Genomic DNA, 21,251 nt, shown 5'->3' with positions numbered 1-21,251 from the left:
ATACGTTCCGCGTAGTGGGCTCGAAGTAACAGCAGTGCCCCTCTGGTGCAGGAGATGGATAGCTGCTTCTGCCCACCCGCTGGCATTATCTGGCATATTGGGAAAAGTCCTGTGTAAATGACAGCATGGATCAAGTTTTCATTCTGAAAACGAGTCATGAAAGCATTTTTGCCTGACGTCTAGCGACCCTAGTCAAAGAAGGAAGTAACTGTTGTCCCAGAGACAAAAACCCTGTGATAAGACAAAGCTAGCTGATTGATTCACTTGTTCACCTCTATGAGAATGTTCAGGAACCACAACCTAAACTTAATCCCAAATTCAATAACTGCACCAAACCGTTACCCTAACCTTAACAACTATGTAAGTTTAACCACTCTAACACTGCCATCCCTACTATTCAACGCCTTCCATGATAGTTTACGAGGGGAAAAGACTGCCCCATCATGACCTAGCCAATGAGCGTTGTGCTCATTTTTTGCTGATGGAAAATTGGTAATTTTCAAACTTAAATATTGGTCATAGTGAGCAGCCAACCGAAAGTAGTAGTAGTAGTAGTAGTAATAGTAGTAGTATGATGTTCCAACAATCGACCAATTTGATTGTTTCAGAGGTTTACCAGATAGGGAACACCAAAGGGTCAACAGCGCCATGACTTGGATTATTTTTATGACAACTGTGATATCAAAAATTTTTATGGTCCGGAGCAAACGTTCAAGGATTTTAATTTTATTTTCTTGGTGTGTGTTCATGTATTTCTCAATAAAAACTCTGGGTCCGCGGTGGTGTAGCGGTCTAAGCTTCGGCTTTGTGTTGATGCAGTTGCCCACTGAGGACCGGGGTTCGTGCCCCGGTCTTGTCAGATCCGACTATGGCCGGACTTGACGAAGCAGCAATAATTGACAATGCTGTCTTCGGGAGGGGGCGGAGTCGGCTTGTGTTCGTCACATGAATGCGTCTCTGTGTGTGTTGGAAAAAAGCAGTGGTTCGGCCTGGATTCGCCTTGTCACGAAAGTGGCGAGGCGTCTCCTTTGAGACTGCCAGCCAGAGAGATGCAGTTGGCGAACACATGCAGTATGAGGGTGGGTGGTTGAACTAAAATAGGGATCGATTGGCCACTAAATTGGGAGAAAAAGGGAAAAATCAGAAATAAATTTATTTAAAAAAACAAAAAAACCCTTAACACTCTCACTCTGATCTCCCATGAGAATGTATAATGTTATCAGTTCCCGAACCTCAGTCTTCTCACAAGCAGGCCATTAGGTTTGCCCTCTACTCTACCATATGAGATGTTTGGACCAATTTATAAGCATCCATGCCTTGAAAGAGTTGCATGATTGTCATGCAGGTCAAATATTTTAAATAGAATTTTTCTCTCTTCCATCCAGTCAAAGAATCACGCAATGAGTATCCACGCCTTTGACCTGAATGCTGATGGAGTTGTGGAGCTCATCACTGGTTGGTCCAATGGAAAGGTCAGCACAAAATATTGTGGTTTTTTTTTTCTTCTTTTTAAAGTGAGTAAGATCCCGCTTACCAGTTAGACCAATCCAACTCTTCATTGCTTCTCTGGGGCTCTGTAGACTGATCTGGCATCTAGTTTCTTTTTAATCGATAGCTTTGCTTCTTTTTTTTTATACACAGCATTTTTCAGTTCCAGTAAATCAGTTCAGCTCTACCACTCCAGCCTATAGCACCCTATCTTGCTTTACAATCTCATTTGATGAATTAATTTATTAAATTAAACTAAATTAATTGATCAAATAATAATAGGATGTGGCAGGAGATGAGTTTTTAGTCCCATTTCTTAAATTCAAACCGACTGCTCCGTAATTCAACCTCAACCTTTTTGTACAGGAGAGTTTGACCCTGTTGAGTCAGAAAAGTAATATAACCTTTAAAGAAACTGTCCAACTTTGAACTTTTATGTTGCCCAATAAAAAGCAATGTCACATGAAAATAATTCAAGGATGAAATCTGAAATCAAATCACTCAAATTTATGTAGTTTTTGAGTTTCATTGTGATTGTTGACTAAAAGTGATTGTCAGTGGACTTTCTTGTGATTTTTGTCATATTTTTTTACTGATGGGAGGTTTCTACTGTCCTGTTTGTAGAAATGAAGGTGCCCGGTGACTTATGGGCCACTCTTTTGTTCTTTTGTATGTTTGTTTGTTTTTTGATAGAGAGATGCTGGAAACGGTCTTGTATTTTATTTTTCAGAGAATTCATTTCTTTGGGTCTTTTTGGGTAGAACATTCCAGTTGTTCTTTTCTCTCTGGCTGTTTCCTGTCAAGTTCCTGTCAAATTATCCTTTGTTCACTTTCCTGATTTGTTTCAGATTGACGCTCGCAGCGATCGGACAGGTGAGGTTGTCTTTAAAGACAACTTCTCCTCCTCAGTGGCTGGAGTGGTGGAAGGAGATTACAGGATGGATGGACAGATACAACTCATCTGTACCTCTGTAGAGGGAGAGGGTAAGTTTGTTTTTCATGTGTGTGTGTTTGCACACACGTTTATGCATATTTGTCCTGTGTGTAGAATTCATGCATGTTGATGTATGCTTGAACAATGAACAGGCTCTTAAAGTTATGTTTGTTATGTATGTGTGTTGCAGTGCGTGGTTACCTGCCAGCCAGTACAGAACTAAAAGGTAATCTGATGGACTCTAGTGTGGAGCAGGATCTCATCAGAGAGCTCAGCCAGCGCAGACAGAATCTACTGCTTGAGCTACGCAACTATGAAGAGAAAACAAAGGTACTCACGTTTCACAGCATAAAAAAACATATCAAAAATATAGATTCAAAGGCCATCAATTATTAGCTGATATAATTTTGTGTTTTAAATCTAACTTCATCCAGCACCTGGTCTAAAATCGGATGTTTTCTCTTATAATTTTCTCTCCTTTTGGTATGTCTAATTCCCTTTACTTCTTTGGTCGCAAATTTTCAATCCATGTTTATCCCTGTTAGTGATGGGCAAAACTCATAAAATTGTAGAATATTAAAACAATGAAAAAATTCATTTAACCATTTAAACTACTGAGGAGGGGAGAGGGGGGTTAAAAAAATGATTACAGGGAGCTAATTGAGGAAAAGTGCCAGATCAGAATCAGAATCAGGAACACTTTGTCATTTCATGTACTTGCACACATGAAATGAAACGAAACATCGTTGCCCTCAGCAGTGCAACACAAAGACAAAAACACATACCCCAAAACTACAAGAACTACAAGAACACATATATCCAAACTAGCACATATATCTAAACTAACACACATATCTAAACTAACAAAAAAAAAAATCACTGTCCAGGAGAACGAACGCCAGCCAGGATGACTGTCGGAACAGCCGGTCTACATGGGCTAGCAGTTAGCTTAGCCTGCAGGCTTAATAAGGTTCTGGCTTTGCAGAATTTTTGTAAAATGAAACTACACACAAAAGTAGATAATATTGTAAGGCGGTTCACAATAGATAAGTTTGCCCGGCCCCCACCCCCAAAACTTTGTTGCTAAAGTTAGCATGTTGATTGGTCAGTGAGTGTGGCATGATCATGCATGGGAAGCATAAGAAGAGTCTACAGTAGTAGGTAGTTATGGTTTAAAGGTGCTCATGGCTCATCGCATGGACAGTGCTAGCTAGCTTGCTGTTCTGTGCGTGAGCTAGAGTCCGCAACCCAGCATAACTGGTATCACTGACATAAATGGCTGTATGTTCTGTACTCAACTGCTGAAGTTCAGTAGACTTCATAAACAGAAGATGCCATGTCGTGTGAAGTGATTTCTACCCACGCACATCCAGACGATGTAGCCTAGCTCACTTCTAAAGGTCCAAGCATGACAATAAAGCCGACACAAAGCACAGTATTTATATTGGCTAAATACTGTGCTTTGTGTTATGTTACCCCAGTAATGTAACACAAAGCACAGTATTTAGCCAATTTAGGCAAGAGGGAAAAACAAATTTTCTTCAATAGAAGGCTAAGACAAGATTTTGTACTTGAGTTGACAGCATGACTGCCATCATCTAGCTCCGACTGGATTGGTGCTAGCTGTCATCCGTCACAGTTACAGCCAGATGTCTCACTTTACCCAATTTCCCCTCGGGGATGAATAAAGTATTCTGATTCTGATTGACATGGTTTAGCATCACTTCAGTGCTGTGGCTGCACTGTAACCCCATGTCACAAAGTTAACACTTCATTGTGAGAAATCTGAAATGTGACCAGTTGGCTCTTGTTTTCTTGCATTCTTTGCAAGACACTTTGCAGATCCTGTACTAGGTAGAACCACTCAATGTGGGTATACACTTATAGAAAAGGTCAAATAGCACACAGCTATTCTAGTAATTAAACACTGCAAACTCCAACGTATTGAAGAACAACTGAATGGGCTAGTTACTACTATCAATCCCTGGCTGGGCAATATAGCTCCGATTATGTGCACAGTGAAATGGTCCAGGACTTGGGCCACAGGGGCCGAGTAATTATTCATCAAATGCGTTACGAGCTGGGGGAAGGGCAGGAGTTGCTGTTTGATGGTTAATGGCGGTGGCAAATAAAACATATAACACAAGAATAAAGAAAAATAATCCGTTTCGGCTGGGGGTCCGTGCCCAACATAAAAGATAACTGGAGAGCAACCGATCCACCCGAGTAGTTTTCCAGAATTGGCAGGCATAGCCACTCGTGGGAGATCGAGGCAAGCCGCTTCACAGCGGGGGAGGAAAGAGAGAGAAATTAACCACAGATTCGACTGCAGGGGGAGTCGCACTCACACAAAGTTGCAGTATGGGTCAACCGTCCCTTTACGGCAGCTGTGGCAGGTGTGAGCTCTCTCTCCCCTGAGCAGGGCAGGTCACCATCACATCTCCCACGCTAGTTTAGGCCGTTTCCAATCCAGGACCTCCTCCCTTGCTCCATCTCGCACCGGACCCAACACTTCGCAGTTCGGCCAGCCGCTGGGGGACACAAAACACTGTGTGAGTCTAATAGTCAACATACCAGGCAACCCACACAAGCCAGACATATTTCGGTTTAGGTTTGAACATCACTTATGCACACCGTAGCAAGCGTTGTGTCTCCTCTCTGGGCTGGTTGTGTAGTGCAGACTGATGTGGTGTCTCTCTTCCCCGATTGTTTGACATCCGCAAGCTCACGTCTCCTGGTATATATGTTCCGCAGCGCACCTGCTCTTTATAACCTAATTAATGGAGAGGAAGAAAACACAGACATACCCTCCCACCACCTGTCCATTGTGCAATCACAATCACAAATCCACAGGTGACATACACACATAGATACACACACGCACACACGCATGCACACACTCACAAATGCTGTCTCGTTGTTTCAGGGTGTGTCAGAGACTGATAGTGGGATGGGTATGATACCAGCCAACACTCAGCTTCAGACAGCCCTATCAGTCAGACCTGCTACAGAGTTTATGAAGGCTCATATAGAACTCAGCATCTCCACGCCAAACGGTAATGGTACCAAGCAACAGAGAATTTTGCCTAATGTCAAGCACTCGCTTCTAAATATTAAAAAATAACAACTCTCTTAACCTCTCATCTCTTTTCTCCAGAAACTATCATCCGTGTAGTTTTGATCTTCGCAGAGGGGATCTTTGAGGGCGAAAGTCATGTTGTCCACCCCAGTGCCCAAAACCTATCTGGCTGTGTACAAGTTCCCATTGTACCCCCCAAAGATATACCAGTAGACCTGCACATCAAGGCCTTTGTTGGAGGGAAAACTAGGTGAGGAGTGTGTGTATGTTTTATGAGCTTGTTATGCCATATCTGCCATTACCTGCTGTTGAAAAAAATTGTGATCAAAGAAATTCACATAAGTAGCACTTATAGTATAAAACCAAGCATGCTTTAATACTTGCAAGGAAATCACTAACCACACAGAATGTTGTCTGTGAGAGTGGCCTCCATAGACCAAGGACAAAGTGAGATTTCATACACGAACAGGAGATAATACAAGGAAAGGAAAACAAAACAAACTGGAGACATCTGGCAGCAAATCTTTTAGAGGCAGAGAGTTCACTCCTGTCTTCAATAGATATATGATCTTTGCACGAACATAGAGGAAGACAAGTCAGGGACATACCTTTAAAGAAGGTCACCATACCCAGGTGAGAGCTTAACAATGTGTCAAAGAGCAGAACATGCAGTCAAGTCGAGTCACTTTATTCATATAGCACTTATAAAAACAACCCGTGTTGACTAAAGTGCTTTCCAAACATTGCTTAGAAAAACTCATAAAAAGAATTCACAAAATTTATAAGATATAAACTGAATCAGTAAAAGAAAATAAGACAATACTAGACACCACTACAAACAAGTCAATTCAAAACCACCACTAGCAAGATAATAATGATAATAATAATAATAATAATGTTAATGATAATAACTTTATTTATATAGCACTTTTCTAAAAACAAAAAAGAAGTTACAAAGTGTTTCACAAATAAATAAAACCAGACAAGGCAAAAATAAGTAGACCAAATAAGAGTAAAAATAAAAACAGTATAATTAAATCAAATATTGAACATTTGTAAAAGCTTTCACAAAAAAATAAAAGTTTTAAGATGAGATTTAAAAGAAACTAGAGATTTGGTTAGTCTTAGTTCAACAGGAAGAGAGTTCCATAGTGTGGGGGCTCTAATGGCAAAAGCCCGATCACCCTTTGTGACAAACTGAGATCTAGGAATAACCAGCAAAGCTCCATCTGTGGATCTTAATGGTCGAGAGGGCTTATACCAGGTCAGTAAATCCTAAATGTATTTAGGAACAAGACTGTTTAAAGGCCTTAAAAGTGAGCAATACATAGGGAGGCAAGAACAAGAGTGATATGGTCATACCTCTTTGCCCCGGTATGAGTCAAGCAGCAGTGTTTTTTACCAACTACAGATGGTGGAGGGAGCCCTTGCTGATACCAGAGTAAAATGTGTAACAATAGTCAAGCCAAGAATAGATAAAAGCATGTACAACTTTTTGCAGATCAGCAATTGATAAGAATTACTTAATTTTGGAGATTAGCTTGAACTGGAGAAAGTATGACTGAACAACGTTTGATTTGATTATCAAAACCTAGGTTAGCATCAAAGATTCCTAGCAGCCTGCTTAAGACTACCTGACAGATCACCAAGATTAGTAACAAAAGGGCTGATGGAACTTTCAGGACCGAACAGAATGACCTGACTTATCATTAACTTTGGGAAAAAAATTCAGATATCAAGGATTTAATCTCAGATAGCCAAGTTGTGACATTTCTTAGGGTGCTAGGATCTATGGGTTTTAGTGTCATGTGTAACTGTCATCAGCATAAAAATGGTAAGACATCATGATTTTGAATGACCTGGCCAAGGGGCAATATGTATATAGAAAAGAGAAGGGGCCAAAAACTGAGCCTTGAGGGACACCACAACTCAACTGAGCCATTGAGGAAGTAGAGTTACCCAGAACAACAGAAAAAGTTCTGTTGGTGAGGTAAAAGCGTAATAAACTAAGAGCCAAGCCCTTGATGCCAACTCAAGTCTCTATACGATGTAAGAGGATGCTGTGACTGACTGTATCAAAAGCAGCACTTAAGTCTAAAAGAACTAAAATCGAGCCGTCACCTCTGTCTGCAGTCAGCAGTAGGTCATTAGTGACCCACTGCTAAGATAAGGTAAAAACAGATCTCAATTGCAAACAAAGCCAGGGAGAAAAGATCAGCTTTAAGCTGTGATTTACAAGACTCTATGGAAGGGGCAGACCTGATGTGGAGGGGTAGACTATTCCACAGCTTAAGGACAGCCACTGAGAAGACATAGTCACCGAATTTTAACCAAGCCTGTAGAATGTGCCAGGAGCATTCTTTCCTAGGACCTAAGTGACCTTGAGTGAGAATAGGCAGGTCTGAGATGTAGGAGCGTTCCAAATCCATTAAGTGCTTTAAAAACAATGAAACCTTAAAATCTATTTTAAAACTAACAGGAAGCCAGTAAAGGGAGGTAAGTATGGGGGAAATGTGATACAATTTGTATTTCAGTTAAAAGATTAGTAGCAGCATTCTGCACTTACTGCAAACGAGAGAGGGATAACTGACTGAGACGAATGTACAGAAAGTTACAGTAGTCAAGGCATGATGTTATAAAGGCATAGATTGCCTTTTCAAAATCTTGAAAAAAGAGGAAAGATTTTGCTGTTGATGCAATTGGGAAACAACCTTTGACCACCGAGTTTGTCTTTCAAACTTAAAAGCGAATCAAAAATCACCCCAAGATTTTTTGCTTAAGGTTGACAGCAGGCCAAGGTTGCCAGAGAATTTGCTGATTGAGTCGGGGCCAAATAAAACAACCCCTCTTTTGCTTTTATTTAGAACAAGGAAATTCTTTGACATCCAGCCATTAATGTCTGCAAGACATTCCAACATAGGCTGTAATGAATGTGTACCAGTACATTTAAGTGGAAGATAGAGCTGGGTATCATCAGCATAACAGTGGAAAGAGAATACCATACTTCACTAACCTTGGGAGTGAACCCAGGGGGTGCATGTACAGTGAGAAGAGAATAGGAGCAAGAATGGACACTTGGGGGTTCCCACATGTAAATGATACAGAGGAGGATGAGGCGTTACCAATCCTGACAGTGAAACTTCTATCCTCCAGGTATGATTTAAACAATTTCTCATTGTTCTAGTCTCACAATATGAATACTGTGATTAACTGTTAAATACAGCATTAACATCTTAATTCGTCTCAATTCCAAACGTGAACTGTTAATAACGGGTCATAAACCCTCTTAATGCGCAGGGTGGTCACCATATTACTTTTCATTTTGCAAGTATTTACAGCCTTAAAAAATGTTTCTACCAAACTGGTGCGGCATCATCTTGCTTAGCAGAAGCTGCTAAGCAAGATGCTCCTCAATTATAACCGGTGAATTACCCCACTTTTTCGAGCCATCCCAATCTCTGCTCCACCCCTTCTGCTGATCTGGAGAGGGCTGCAGACTACCACATGCTTCTCCAATACATGTGGAGTCGCCAGCCGCTTCTTTTCACCTGACAATTAGGAGTCTCACCAGGGGGATGTAGCACATGGGGGGATCACACTATTACCCCCAGCCCCCCCCCGAACAGGCACCCCGACTGACCAGAGGAGGCGCTAGTGCAGTGACCGGGACACCCACATCCGGATTCCCACCTGTAGACACGGCCAATTGTGTCTGTAGGGATGCCTGACCAAGCCGGAGGTAACATGGGGATTCAAACTGCAGATCCCTGTGTTGGCAGGCAACAAAATAGACTGCTATGCCACCCGGACACCCTTGGCCTTTTTTTTTGTCAATCTGAGAGACATGATGAGTCACTACCTTTACAAAGACAATGAAATGAAAAACATGATTTGAGAAAGTCACAACTTTTGGCTTTAGGAAACACTCGAGACTGTAACTGGACTGACTTATAGGCATAGGTTTAATCAAACACTCACACATAAACATCACAAATAAAAGACTGAAAAAGAAAAAAAAATTACTTTCCCTGATCATCACATTGAGAAAATGCCAGCATGTCCCCTTCAGTGGTTATTTACACTTTTCCAAATGGTAAAACAACCTCTTGAAGTCAGGATTTGTAAACAATGAGACACCCCTTATTGTTGAACCCCACCCCTAGGTGTCCCTAAGAGGCAAACAACACTCCCATCTCTGACCCAAATCAACCAAAGCACAAACACCTTTAAAACAACCAAATCCATGGGATTTATTAACATAAAGACATACAAACAACCAAGACGCTAAATCACGACTACCAAAAAGTCAAAACACAACAGCAACACAAATTCCCAGGCTGAGAGGCAGCAAGACAAGCAGTTCCCCAAATCAGAAGCCACTCTCTTCTGACGCTGGCACGGGAGCGCTTAAGCACTTCATTCCCAGGCCAGATGCACCTCATTGGACAATCAAATGTAGCACAACTGGGCAGAGCTAGAGAGGACAGGAGACGAAAAGGGACAAACAGCACAGGGAACACATACAATCGTAACACCCCCACCCACAAGACAATTAATAAATGGGTTGTCACACAGTCATACACACACACAAGTACAAAAAATTTAAAGTTGAATACGGCACGGCACTAATATAGCACACCAAAGTTCACGCGGCAGTAATATAGCACACCAGAGTTCCCTGTGACACATTACCACCATACTGTTGATTCATTGAATTGAATTGTGTGTAGCTCTTTAAATTAGGAAATGAGTGCTACTTACTAAGGCTGAATGTTAAAAATAAAGCACAACTAAATGCACAGACCAAAAGCACTCAGTCCACAAGAGTCATAGAAAAGCAACACCTTACTACCTCTGAGCATGTGGACTAATTCAGATTGCACTCGGTGTCTGGCACCTGGCAATGTTACTCAGAGGGCACGAGCTGAGAGAAGTGCATGTGTCTTCAGTGCTGTTTGTTTGTGTCTTGTTGTGTCCAGTGGTACTCACCACGCCTCGTGCTGGAGCTTTTCTTCTCTCCACACTTTCAACATTTTAGATAGAAAATGGTGAAAGAGGCCTTTCACCACTTGAAAAAGCCATATCTAATCAAAAATGGCATTCTTGGTAATGGAAGGGTGCAATTATTTTTGAAACTGGTGCATAATGACAGGAGAAATTTGAAAAAATAGGCTGTGGTGTTCCCTACAGCCCTTCAGTTGAAAATCCTACAAAAATCATCATATGTTACACTTCTCCCTTCTGAGGTCATCTTGGGAACAACAGCTGCTACAGGAAGAGTAGAGCGATTGAGTAAACACTGCCAATTCTTTTTGCAGCATGTTTGTTCATTGGTTTCATTCGAGCATTGGTGGAATAATATGGTTACCATGGTGTCCACTTGTGTTGTACTGGGGTGTAAGGACCAAAGAAGGAAAGGATACGTTGGTGTCAGCTGTTACCATTTTCCGATGAAAGATGTTGAGCGTTGCAAACGGTGGCACTGAGCCATAAACATCACAAAAAATGACGAAAACACATCGGTGGATGGTCTGAAAAATTCTTGGAGTGTGCAGCTTACATTTCAATAGAGAGGACTTTGAACATCATTTGGTTCCTTCATCAAAAGGAGATTCCTTCCCTCAATTTGGAAACAAGGGCTGATGAATGACCAGGGTCTTCTGTTCAACCCCCACATGCAACAAGTAAAAAGGTAAGAAACAAGTTAGATTTGTTGTTTTACTTCTCTGAATTGAGTCATTTACTATATAAAATTGGCTAAAATTGCAGTCAAAATTAGCCAAGTAGACATTTAGGAAATGCAAACCGGTGTGCTCCTTTTCATGCTAGGCTCCACATACAGTCATGGTGGCATCCACTGCTACAGTGGCCCCTGCTACTATTGCCATTGTAGTCACAGTGGGGACGAAGAGTGAAAAACAACCAGTGAGCTCTTCTGCTCAACCCCAGAGGTGGAACCTATGGACAGACAAGGCAGGCAATTTCTTGGGACCCCCAAGAATCTAGAGGGCCACCACAGGCTGACTGACTTGACTGCACAGCAATGACAGCAACGGCTCAAAATTGCAACAAACTCAGCCCTCAAACTTGCCAAAAGTGGCCCCATACTGGGGCCCCTGACTTGCGTAAATTTGTTTTGAAGCCTCTCTATATGTGCAAAAACAAAATGAAGAGGCGTTATCGATCTGGTAGTGAAAGAAGAAAAAGACTAGGTCAAAACCTAGTATATGGCTAGACCATGTATGGTCAATGTTCGAAATTGTGTCCAATTTGTTACAGGGCTAGTCAGTGGTAGTGTCTATAACAGGAATCCCTGGATATTAAATGTTCATCTGTAATTTTTTTTGTACTGGTCACAGTAATTTTTGTTGTTAAAGTGTACTGAAATAGCATATTACATGACATAGTTAAGCTATGTTTGAGTAAAAAAAAAGATGTTATAAATGCAGGTACAAGAACAATACTTTCCACTTTCCACTCATCTTGGGATGTTTGATTTGAAAGAGAACTTAATTTAACTTAAAGTATACCTATTCTAATTATTTAACTCCCCCTCCTCTTTCATCTGTTGCTATCTGCGAACGTCTCTTGTTTTTCTAAGACTCACTCTGTATTGACAGGCGAATTCACAAAGAATGAGCTGCAGCCACTGATGGCACTATGAATTGCGCATCACTTGCAAGCACTATCTGCCCCATCTCAAGGTCCGATTTACTAAAGATATTGCGTGAATGACATTACAGCGCAAACATGCCCCTAAAGTTTTGCAGCCGAGCGTAATTTGTGTTTGTTTTCCATCTGATTGCAATTATCCATGTGGCAAAGTGAAAAAATGGTGGCTTTGCGCTAAGAACACAGTAGGTAGATTCAATGTCATCCTTGATGTCATCAAATATAGCAAGAATTGTTTAACCTGGCAGCATGTACCTGCAAATTATTTCACAAGTGATATAGTCCTTCGAAATATCCACTCAAGAGCACGCCTCGCATGACGATGCCTTCACCTGGCTATAATCACTGCTGCCATGATCACTGGAAAGTCTGGCATCAGTTACCACCAACTCTCTGAAGACACTGATAATTTTCACTCTAACTGTGCATGACTATTAGCGCGTGTGTTTGGGAACTGGACTTTTTTTGCAGTGAGCCTAATTTGTATAGAGAGGGGCCAATTTTGTGTCAAGTCTATGCATATTACCTCATTTAAATACGTGCATATAGCACCAGAGGATCGAAATTCTATTTGCTTGGTAGCACAGTTAGGGGTGCAGTTCACCGTTTGCGGGTGCTTTGAGATTTACTTCATGGTTCTTTTTGTCTCATTTGTGCAGGTTTAGCAGCGGCAAAAGCTGCACAATCCTTTTGTGAATTCGCCAGTGATTGTTTTGTCAGAGTGATTATTATTTGGGTGGTTTAACTGTGCGCTGTTCCCTCATGCCTCTCGGTGGTCAGCCGAGCAATCGTGTAAGTTCAGTGACGTTGGTCACCTGATCCAGCGGCCCAATCATGTAACTTGATCACTCAGTCAGTTACTCGAAACATGGTCACTCAGTCAGTCATTTTAATGTGGTTGCTTCGTCAGTCAGTCAGTTAGTCAGTCAGTCAGTCAGGGACATTCGTATTTTTAGGGCTGGCCCACTAGCTGGTTTAGCCAAAAAAGAGTACTGAGAAAAACGAGAACATGACAGTGGTAAGTGTGCACCAGAGAATGAAGATTAATGTGAAGGATGCTGACAGCAAGCCCCAAAGATAGTTAGTAGGACCTTTGTGAAGTCGGCACTTCATGTAATCAGAACATGAATACAAATATTATCATTCATTAGTGCAGCATTTCTGCTGATTTGTGCCGCAAAAACTATTGTTGTGCTGTAATGGTTTTTGTGATATTAAGCATATTTTATAGGCTGTGACATCACCTTGCACCCCATTATCGTCCAAATTGTTCAAAATGGGTCTCGTTTGTTTGTGCTTGGTTTGTGCCTGTTTGTGCCATTAAAAGAAACTTTTGTGCTCTTTTAGTATTTCAGAAATAAAACATTTTTGTGGCAAGCCGGTGTGGAAGAATGAGTGGAGAGGCAGAGATCTGCCCCTTCACTCCCTCAGCACGGGGCCGCCTACAGTCGGAGTGACCACCTCCCCCGGTCGCTACAGACTCGTAACTTATTAGGCGTTACTGCCCCAACTCTCTCAGCCAGGACTCAGGAATAACAACATGTAGAAATTATATGAAATCACTGAACAGCAGTTTGGTGTTACATTTTGGGCATCAGGAAGCCGTTTTGTCAAGGCCAATGTGCTGCCAACAGAAATAAAGATTAAAAGGTATATCTAGACTTTCTGTGTTCAGGTCTCCAGTAGATCCTGGGGAACAAAAGCTTACCTATATTCCAAACTTAAAATAATAAAGAAATCAGGCACTATTCACGTGATTAGCAAGACTGATTGCAATGAAAATGAAATTGTCACAAAGTCCGCGGTGGTGTAGCGGTCTAAGCATCAGCTTTGTGTTGATGCAGTTGCCCACTGGGGACCAGGGTTCGCGCCTCGGTCTTGTCAGATCCGACTATGGCCGGACTTGATGAAGCAGCAATAATTGGCAACACTGTCTTCGGGAGGGGGCGGAGTCGGCTTGTGTTTGTCGCATGAATGCGTCTCTGTGTGTGTCGAAAAAAGCAGTGGTTCGGCCTGAATTCGCCTTGTCACGAAAGTGGCGAGGCGTCTCCTTCGAGACTGCTGGCCGGAGAGATGCAGCTGGCGAACGCATGCAGTATGAGGGTGGGTGTTTGAACTAAAATAGGGAGCGATTGGCCACTAAATTGGGAGAAATCAGAAATAAATTTAAAAAGAAAATGAAATTGTCACTTGCTTTTGTGTGTCTATGCTGAATGGCTAATGAATTAATCAGAATGGCTTTATTAAAGAGAATGACTGCATCGGCTCTAGAAATTGAATCAAAGAATTTTGCCTGTCTGCACAGGACAACACAGGACATACAACGTACATTTAAGCTTACACATAGCTTTGTGGTTAGAGCATGCTCTGTTAGCAGGGGGTTCAGGCTCATTACATTAAATAATTTTTAATTTATTGAGTAATTAACACATTTTTCTTATTTTGATCAGATGCCAAGAAAGCCAGCTTGTTATAAAGATGATATCGTGAAAATCATCTTATTTGCTAGGGAAGATGTTAATGGCCAGTGTATAGCACCTCCCTCAGAAAAAAACGTGGACACACCCAAATCAGCTACTCCATGATGATTGAACTGGTTCACTTGGTTAAAAAAAAAAAACATTGTCACAAAGGGAGTGCAACAGGATGTTTATGCACAGAGGGCAAAAATACTGTCTGATACGTTTGAATCCGTACAGCTGAAGTCAGGTGTTAATCAAGTGAATGCAGAACGTAACATAGCTCACATCATCACTACAACTATGAAGCAAGTTGCTAGTGTGACGAGTAAGAGGCAGTGCTCCTCCCCACACTGTTGCCAAAGCATATGACAGTCAAGGGAAATCCCTCTGCTCCCTGTCAATGTTAACAATTTACAAGCAGGAGGAATGGGTCAGCTGCAAGCTGCACTGGAAGATGGACTACTACTCAATCCATCCACATGTTTGAGGCCATTGAAGTTACCTGATGAGGGCCCAGATAGCTTGAAATGGGACCCTTCATCAGTGAAATTGCTCTGCCATGGCTCAGTCACACACAGCTACACTACTGGACAACTATTGTGCATAGAAGCAAGTGTGGACATTAATCTGGGCAGGACACTGTCTGAATTTCCAGTCAACATGCAACTAAACAAAGAATCATTCACACTTCGAGGTATTATTGCATTCATATCAGGGCCATCGAGGGATGCCCTTGGTCACTATGTGGGCTACTGCAGAAGAGCCTCCTTGATCTGGCAGAAATATGAGGACCTTTCTTGTCAGGTCACAACAGCCTCTGATAAAACAAAAATAAAACCCCATGCTGTGTTTTTCACAAAGGAAGGTTAAAGGCCCTAATCATAATCTGACTTGCACAACAGGAAACTTTTGTAGATAGTTTTGAACAAACAGGCTATATTCTATTCCTGATGAACACGTTGAAGGGTCCTGAAACAAGGACACTGCATAATTTTTTCTGAAGCCTTTTGTTGGGGGACGATTTTCTAGCTATTTTTCTACATTGATTTTTTTAAAAATTTTTTATTTTTACTGCTGTTGCTGTGAGGTTACCACATCATTAACCCTCAGTTTTCTGTTTCCCTGAGGAAATGTTATATTTGCTGTTATCACTTAAAATAAACATGACATGGAAAAAAAACCAATATACCATTTCAAATGATTATTTAATAATTTAAGTGGATTATGTTAATTGTGGTCAGCCGAAAAAAAACTTCATATTTCTTCAGAGAGCACATGTAATTGCACAAATGGGCACAAATTCAATGCAAACAAACAACACCAGTTCGGGATGATTTTGACTATGGGGTTCAGAACTGTGTCATTCCTTTAGCAAAATACTGTAGCAACCGGGGGAAGCAGTCGCTCCGACTGTCGGTGGCTCTTTGCTGGGGGAGCGCAGAGGCAGATCTCAGCTTTTTGACTCAACCACAATATTACCATTATTACTGTAGCAGGGTATAAATTGCTAGCTGGGAAAGCGTACACTGAAAGGCATAACCAAGTGGCTGTGATAGTGCACAGGAACATCTGTACTGAATACAGACTGGAAGTCCCCAAGTACAAATGGGAGACACCGCCAAAGGTGGTTGAGAATGGCAGAGCTAAGATCCTGTGGGATTCAAGTTCCAGACTGACAAGCAGTTGCTGTTTAACCAACCAGACATTGGTGGACAACAAGGAACAGAAGACAGCAGTAGTGATCGATGTAGCAATCCCAAGCAATAGCAACATCAGGGAGAAAGACCATGAGAAGCTAGAGAAATACCAAGGGCTGAAGGAAGAACTAGATTGGATGTGGAAGGTGAAATCCACAGTAGTCCCAGTGGTAATAGGAGCACTAGGGCCTGTGATGCACAAACTGAGAGAGTGGCTCCAGCAGATTCCAGGAACAACATCTGAGGTCTCTGTCCAGAAGAGTGCAGTCCTAGGAACAGCTAAGATACTGCGCAGAACCCTCAAACTCCCAGGCCTCTGGTAGAGGTCCTGACCTTGAGGAAGACGCACACCACCCGAAAACGGGTGAGAGAGAGATTTTATATAGAATATCCCTAGTTAAACTATCTATGTTTAGAGAATGTTGACTTAACCATTTAAAAATAACATTAATTGATGGTTCTCCATTTGGCAATTCAAATAATAGTTTAAAAAAAGACAGTTTTTGTTTTTTGTTTTTTTGACCGCAGCATGTCCAAGTTCGCATGGTGAACTTGAAAATAGTTTTAGTAGTATTGAGCCCCTTGATCTACTTTGTGGGAGTTATCAACCAGAATCAACACTGACCTCAACATCATCATCATATGAAGAGGAGGATGGGAATAATGCATACACCCGAAAGACTGGCATGGGAAAAAGGCTTTAGTGTATGAATCCAGTCTGATGTCCCTGTTCAAGATGTTCCAAACATGTGGCAAGCCAATCAATACCAAGACTGTTCATTATGTTGAGGCCCAGATGAAGGTCAGGTGGGACTTCCTCAAAGGGCACACAGCTATGTGGTGCTCACCACCTAAAAGTAGAGTAATGCTAGAGGTCAACCTCCTTTTTACCTTGTCTTTTTTTTTTCAGGGGGACACCAACTCAGAGCTACAGGACTGGTGCAAGACCATGAACTTTTAGATGCTTAGTGGCACCACCTTTCATGAGATTCAGAAGGCCTACCTGTATCCTGCAATCAAGGACCTATATAATCAACAGAGGTCTGAACTTTTAGCACAAGTATTTCTGGAACAGGAAGATGGTAAGCGGCCATTTCCTCTGAGCAGTGGCAGATATGACACACTGGGATTCAATGCCAAATTCTGCTGTTACACATTCATGTTGGAAGACACAAAGGAAATGCAGAAGCTTAGTTTTCTTATTTATTAAAGATGGGGTTGTACTTTCAGAACATGGGCAGGAAATCATCTCTACATCTGTTTGAATGCTGTATACTTATTGTATTGTGTTGTGCAATTACAAAGTGTTGCATATAAGTGAGTTGTTTGTGGTGAAAAACAGGTTGAGGAGAGCCTGGAGAGGTGGAGGTATGCACTGGAGGGAAGAGGAATGAAAATCAGTAGGAGCAAGATGGAATACATATGTGTGAATGAGAGGGAGGACAGTGGAATGGTGAGGATGCAAGGAGTGGAGGTGACAAAGGCATATGAGTTTAAATACTTGGGTTCAATTGTCCAAAGTAATGGGGAGTGCAGAAAAGAGGTGAAGAAAAGAGTGCAGGCAGGGTGGAGTGGGTGGAGAAGTGTGTCAGGAGTGATTTGTGACAGAAGGGTACCAGCAAGAGTTAAAGGGAAGGTTTACAAGATGGTAGTGAGACCAGCTATGTTATATGGTTTGGAGACAGTGACGCTGACGAATGGAAAGAAGGTGGAGCTGGAGGTGGCAGAGCTGAAGATGCTAAGATTTTCACTGGAAGTGATGAAGAAGGACAGGATTAGGAACAATTAGAAGGACAACTCAAGTTGGACCATTTGGAGACAAAGCAAGAGAGGCAAGATTGAGATGGCTTGGACATGTGTGGAGGAGAGATGCTGGGTATATTGGGAGAAGGATGCTGAATATGGAGCTGCCAGGGAAGAGGAAAAGAAGAAGGCCAAAGAGGAGGTTTATGGATGTGGTGAGGGAGGACATGCAGGTGGCTGGTGTGACCGAGGAAGATGCAGAAGACAGGAGGAAATGGAAAAGGATGATCTGCTGTGGCGACCCCTGACGGGAGCAGCCAAAAGTAGGAGTAGTAGTTTGTGGTGAAAAACATTGCACCATGTTCTTTGAAGGAATTTTTGTGTTCATCACATGTTTCCAGAAGTTTCTGGCCAAAGGGGGGGGTGCAAGACATTGATGAGTGGTAGTGGTCGAGGTTAGTGAGGATGTTTTGTCAATCAGACAAGTATTTATAACACTATAGTTGTTGAATATGTTTTATAAAATGTTTTCCTTATAGGTCCATGGTGACCCACATGTGGTTCACCTGTAGAATCTGCGAGGGCAACACAAAGGTAAAAATAATCAGTAATATCTCAATTCTATATATTTAGCTTGAACAGTCTGGGCTTAAAAAACAGAAAATTTCTTTCTGCTGTTCAACACAAATTCAATAACCCAGATTTCAAACATGAACTGAAGCATGCACTTGATAAACAAACGTGGGCAGAGGATGGGCAAATGTTCAAATGTCTCCATCCTCAGCTGACTACTGAGGAACGCAAGTAATTGTGGCTCGAAAAAGATTCTGTGGCATTTAAAGTGGCGGGTAACTCAAATCTGTGTTTTAGGATACCCATACCCCAGGAAAACCCATCAGTAACCACCCAGCCAATTCTGTATGATTAAAAATGTTGTAAAGTATATAAAACAACGCTTCAAAAACGCATAAAAATCTGCAGCGTCCACTGGTTTCAGACTTTGGGGGCGTGGCACCGAAAGGAAGACGGCGACGTCACCAAGGAAGCCGGCCAAAAAAATCAAGAAAGGAAAACGGGAAAAATACCATAAAAAAACCTCCGCAAATCAGTTCTATACATGGTTCAACACATTTTAACATGTCAACAGCAATACGTCTCCCACATTTATAAAGCATTTTGAAGCAAATCTGTCAATTTGGTTACCCTGCTCTTTAAGGAGTTCCCCTCTTCGGTCCCGGACAAATGGCTTTAGAGGGACTTTGAACAGATGGGCTTGTTCAAGCATATTGGCTATTTTCCTGAGACAGACTTTTAACCAGACTTTTAACCTTTTAAAACAATTTCACAATGCCCTTTTCTTACATGGTAATAAAGGAGCAAACTCATCTTGCCATGTTTGAGCACAACAAGACATAGTGAAGAGGGAACAAGCCATTACTTATTCAGATGTGTTTTGTATTATATACATTGAGTCTTTTTTTGGGGGGGGGGTTGCCCCCTTTTTCTTCCAATTGCACTTGGCCAATTACCCCACTCTCCCGAGCCGTCCTGGTCTCTGCTCCACCCCCTCTGCCGATCCGGGGAGGGCTGCAGACTACCACATGCCCCCCCGATACCAGTGGCGTCGCCAGCCACTTCTTTTCAACTGACAGTGAGGAGTTTCACCAGGGGTATGTGGCACGTGGGAGGATCATGCTATTCCCCCCAGTTCCCCCTCCCCACCAAACAGGCGCCCTGACTGACCAGAGGAGGGGCTAGTGCAGTGACCAGGACACATACCCACATCTGGCTTCCCACCTGCAGACATGGCAAATTGTGACGGTAGGGACGCCCGACTAAGCCAGAGGTAACATGGGGATTTGAACCGGTGATCCCCATGTTGGTGGGCAATGGAATAGACCACCACGCCACCCAGATGCCCCATTAAGAGTCTTTTAAACATATCTAGTGTAGTTATTGTGGCCTCATGTCTAAAGTAAGTCATTTCTTGGATTTACATACATGACCATATCTCTTGCCCTTACAGTGATTGTTCGGTGTAGTTGACTGTCACTCGATACAGTGATGGGTATAATTTTCCCTTCATTTTGAAGTCAAAATCATCTGTCAATTGACATTTCTCTACAGGTGACAATTTCCATGGAAATGTTTAGAGGGTTAATTTGAAAACAATTGCCATGTCATGATCATTTTTCTACCGTAGTTGCCACAGTCAGCTAGTAAGGCAATTTCAAGCTTTCTAAGTTGTCTGTTCCTGCAACTAAACATTTCTTTTCCCATTTCAGGTGAGCCACAGTCCAAACAGGCCTCACACAACTCAGTTCATTGAGAAACGTGTCAAACTTGAGCTGGAGCACTGAAGAAACCCAAAAGTGCAATTGAAAGCATCAGTTGCCTCAGCCTGCTCTTCCGACAAACGTTGCACCAGTACCTAAACCTCCAACGCAAGAGGGAACGGCCAAGTTCAAAAGCCACTTTTGAATAATGACCATGTGAATGCCGAAACTACAGCATATATTTTCACAAGTTTGATTGATTTTTGTTGTCATTTCAAAATATGCCCTTTTTAAAGGTTAAGCCATATTTGGTTCTTTGTAATTTTCCTTTCATAACATGGCAACTAGAAGTGGCTGAATTATGTTTACTATGTAGGATGGTCAGAGGCAATTATATCAGTATCTCTTAATATTACTAGTAGTATCTCGGAGGTAAACCATCAAAACCACAGTCATTGTCAGTCAGCCAGTAAGACCGTGATGATACTGAAACTGATGATATGCTGAGGATACTCTGATATATTATGGATATCTTTACACTGTAATCGGCCTTTGTTTGCCCATTACCCTCTTGTGCTGTGATTGCAGTGTGTGAGTATCGTTCCATCTGACCTAACGGATGTTTGCTCCACCAGTGCGCAGAAACAAACATTTGTAGTCAAAGGTGTTAATATGGTTGCCATATCAGTATCCAGGATGTTACCTTATTCTTTCTGAAGTCACATTACTACCAATAACGGTACATAATCACTGTATTTTAGGACTTCCTGCATATTTCCCTTATTTCTGGGATACTAAAGTGCCTTACAATCTGATACAAGACACATACAAAAATACTTGATCAGCACATGCAATATAAATATACCCAGGTGGAAATGTTTAAAACTTAGTTGGTATTCC

General features: G+C 41.9%; 1 protein-coding gene across 2 annotated transcripts in view; it reads left to right on the top strand.

Annotated features, from left to right (window-relative positions):
* The window catches only part of bbs2 (Bardet-Biedl syndrome 2), a 51,021-nt gene that overhangs the window by 17,665 nt on the left and 12,105 nt on the right, over positions 1–21,251 (top strand). For both annotated transcript variants that reach the window (XM_056281947.1, XM_056281946.1), the window contains exons 8-12: positions 1,386–1,472; positions 2,337–2,472; positions 2,613–2,752; positions 5,349–5,478; positions 5,580–5,751. In XM_056281947.1, coding sequence (XP_056137922.1) covers positions 1,386–1,472; positions 2,337–2,472; positions 2,613–2,752; positions 5,349–5,478; positions 5,580–5,751 — 665 coding nt within the window. The remainder of the gene's footprint in view (positions 1–1,385; positions 1,473–2,336; positions 2,473–2,612; positions 2,753–5,348; positions 5,479–5,579; positions 5,752–21,251) is intronic.

Source organism: Lampris incognitus, chromosome 6, assembly GCF_029633865.1.
Source record: "Lampris incognitus isolate fLamInc1 chromosome 6, fLamInc1.hap2, whole genome shotgun sequence".
Taxonomy (NCBI): Eukaryota; Metazoa; Chordata; class Actinopteri; order Lampriformes; family Lampridae; genus Lampris; species Lampris incognitus.
This window is presented reverse-complemented; position numbering and strand designations above follow the sequence as displayed.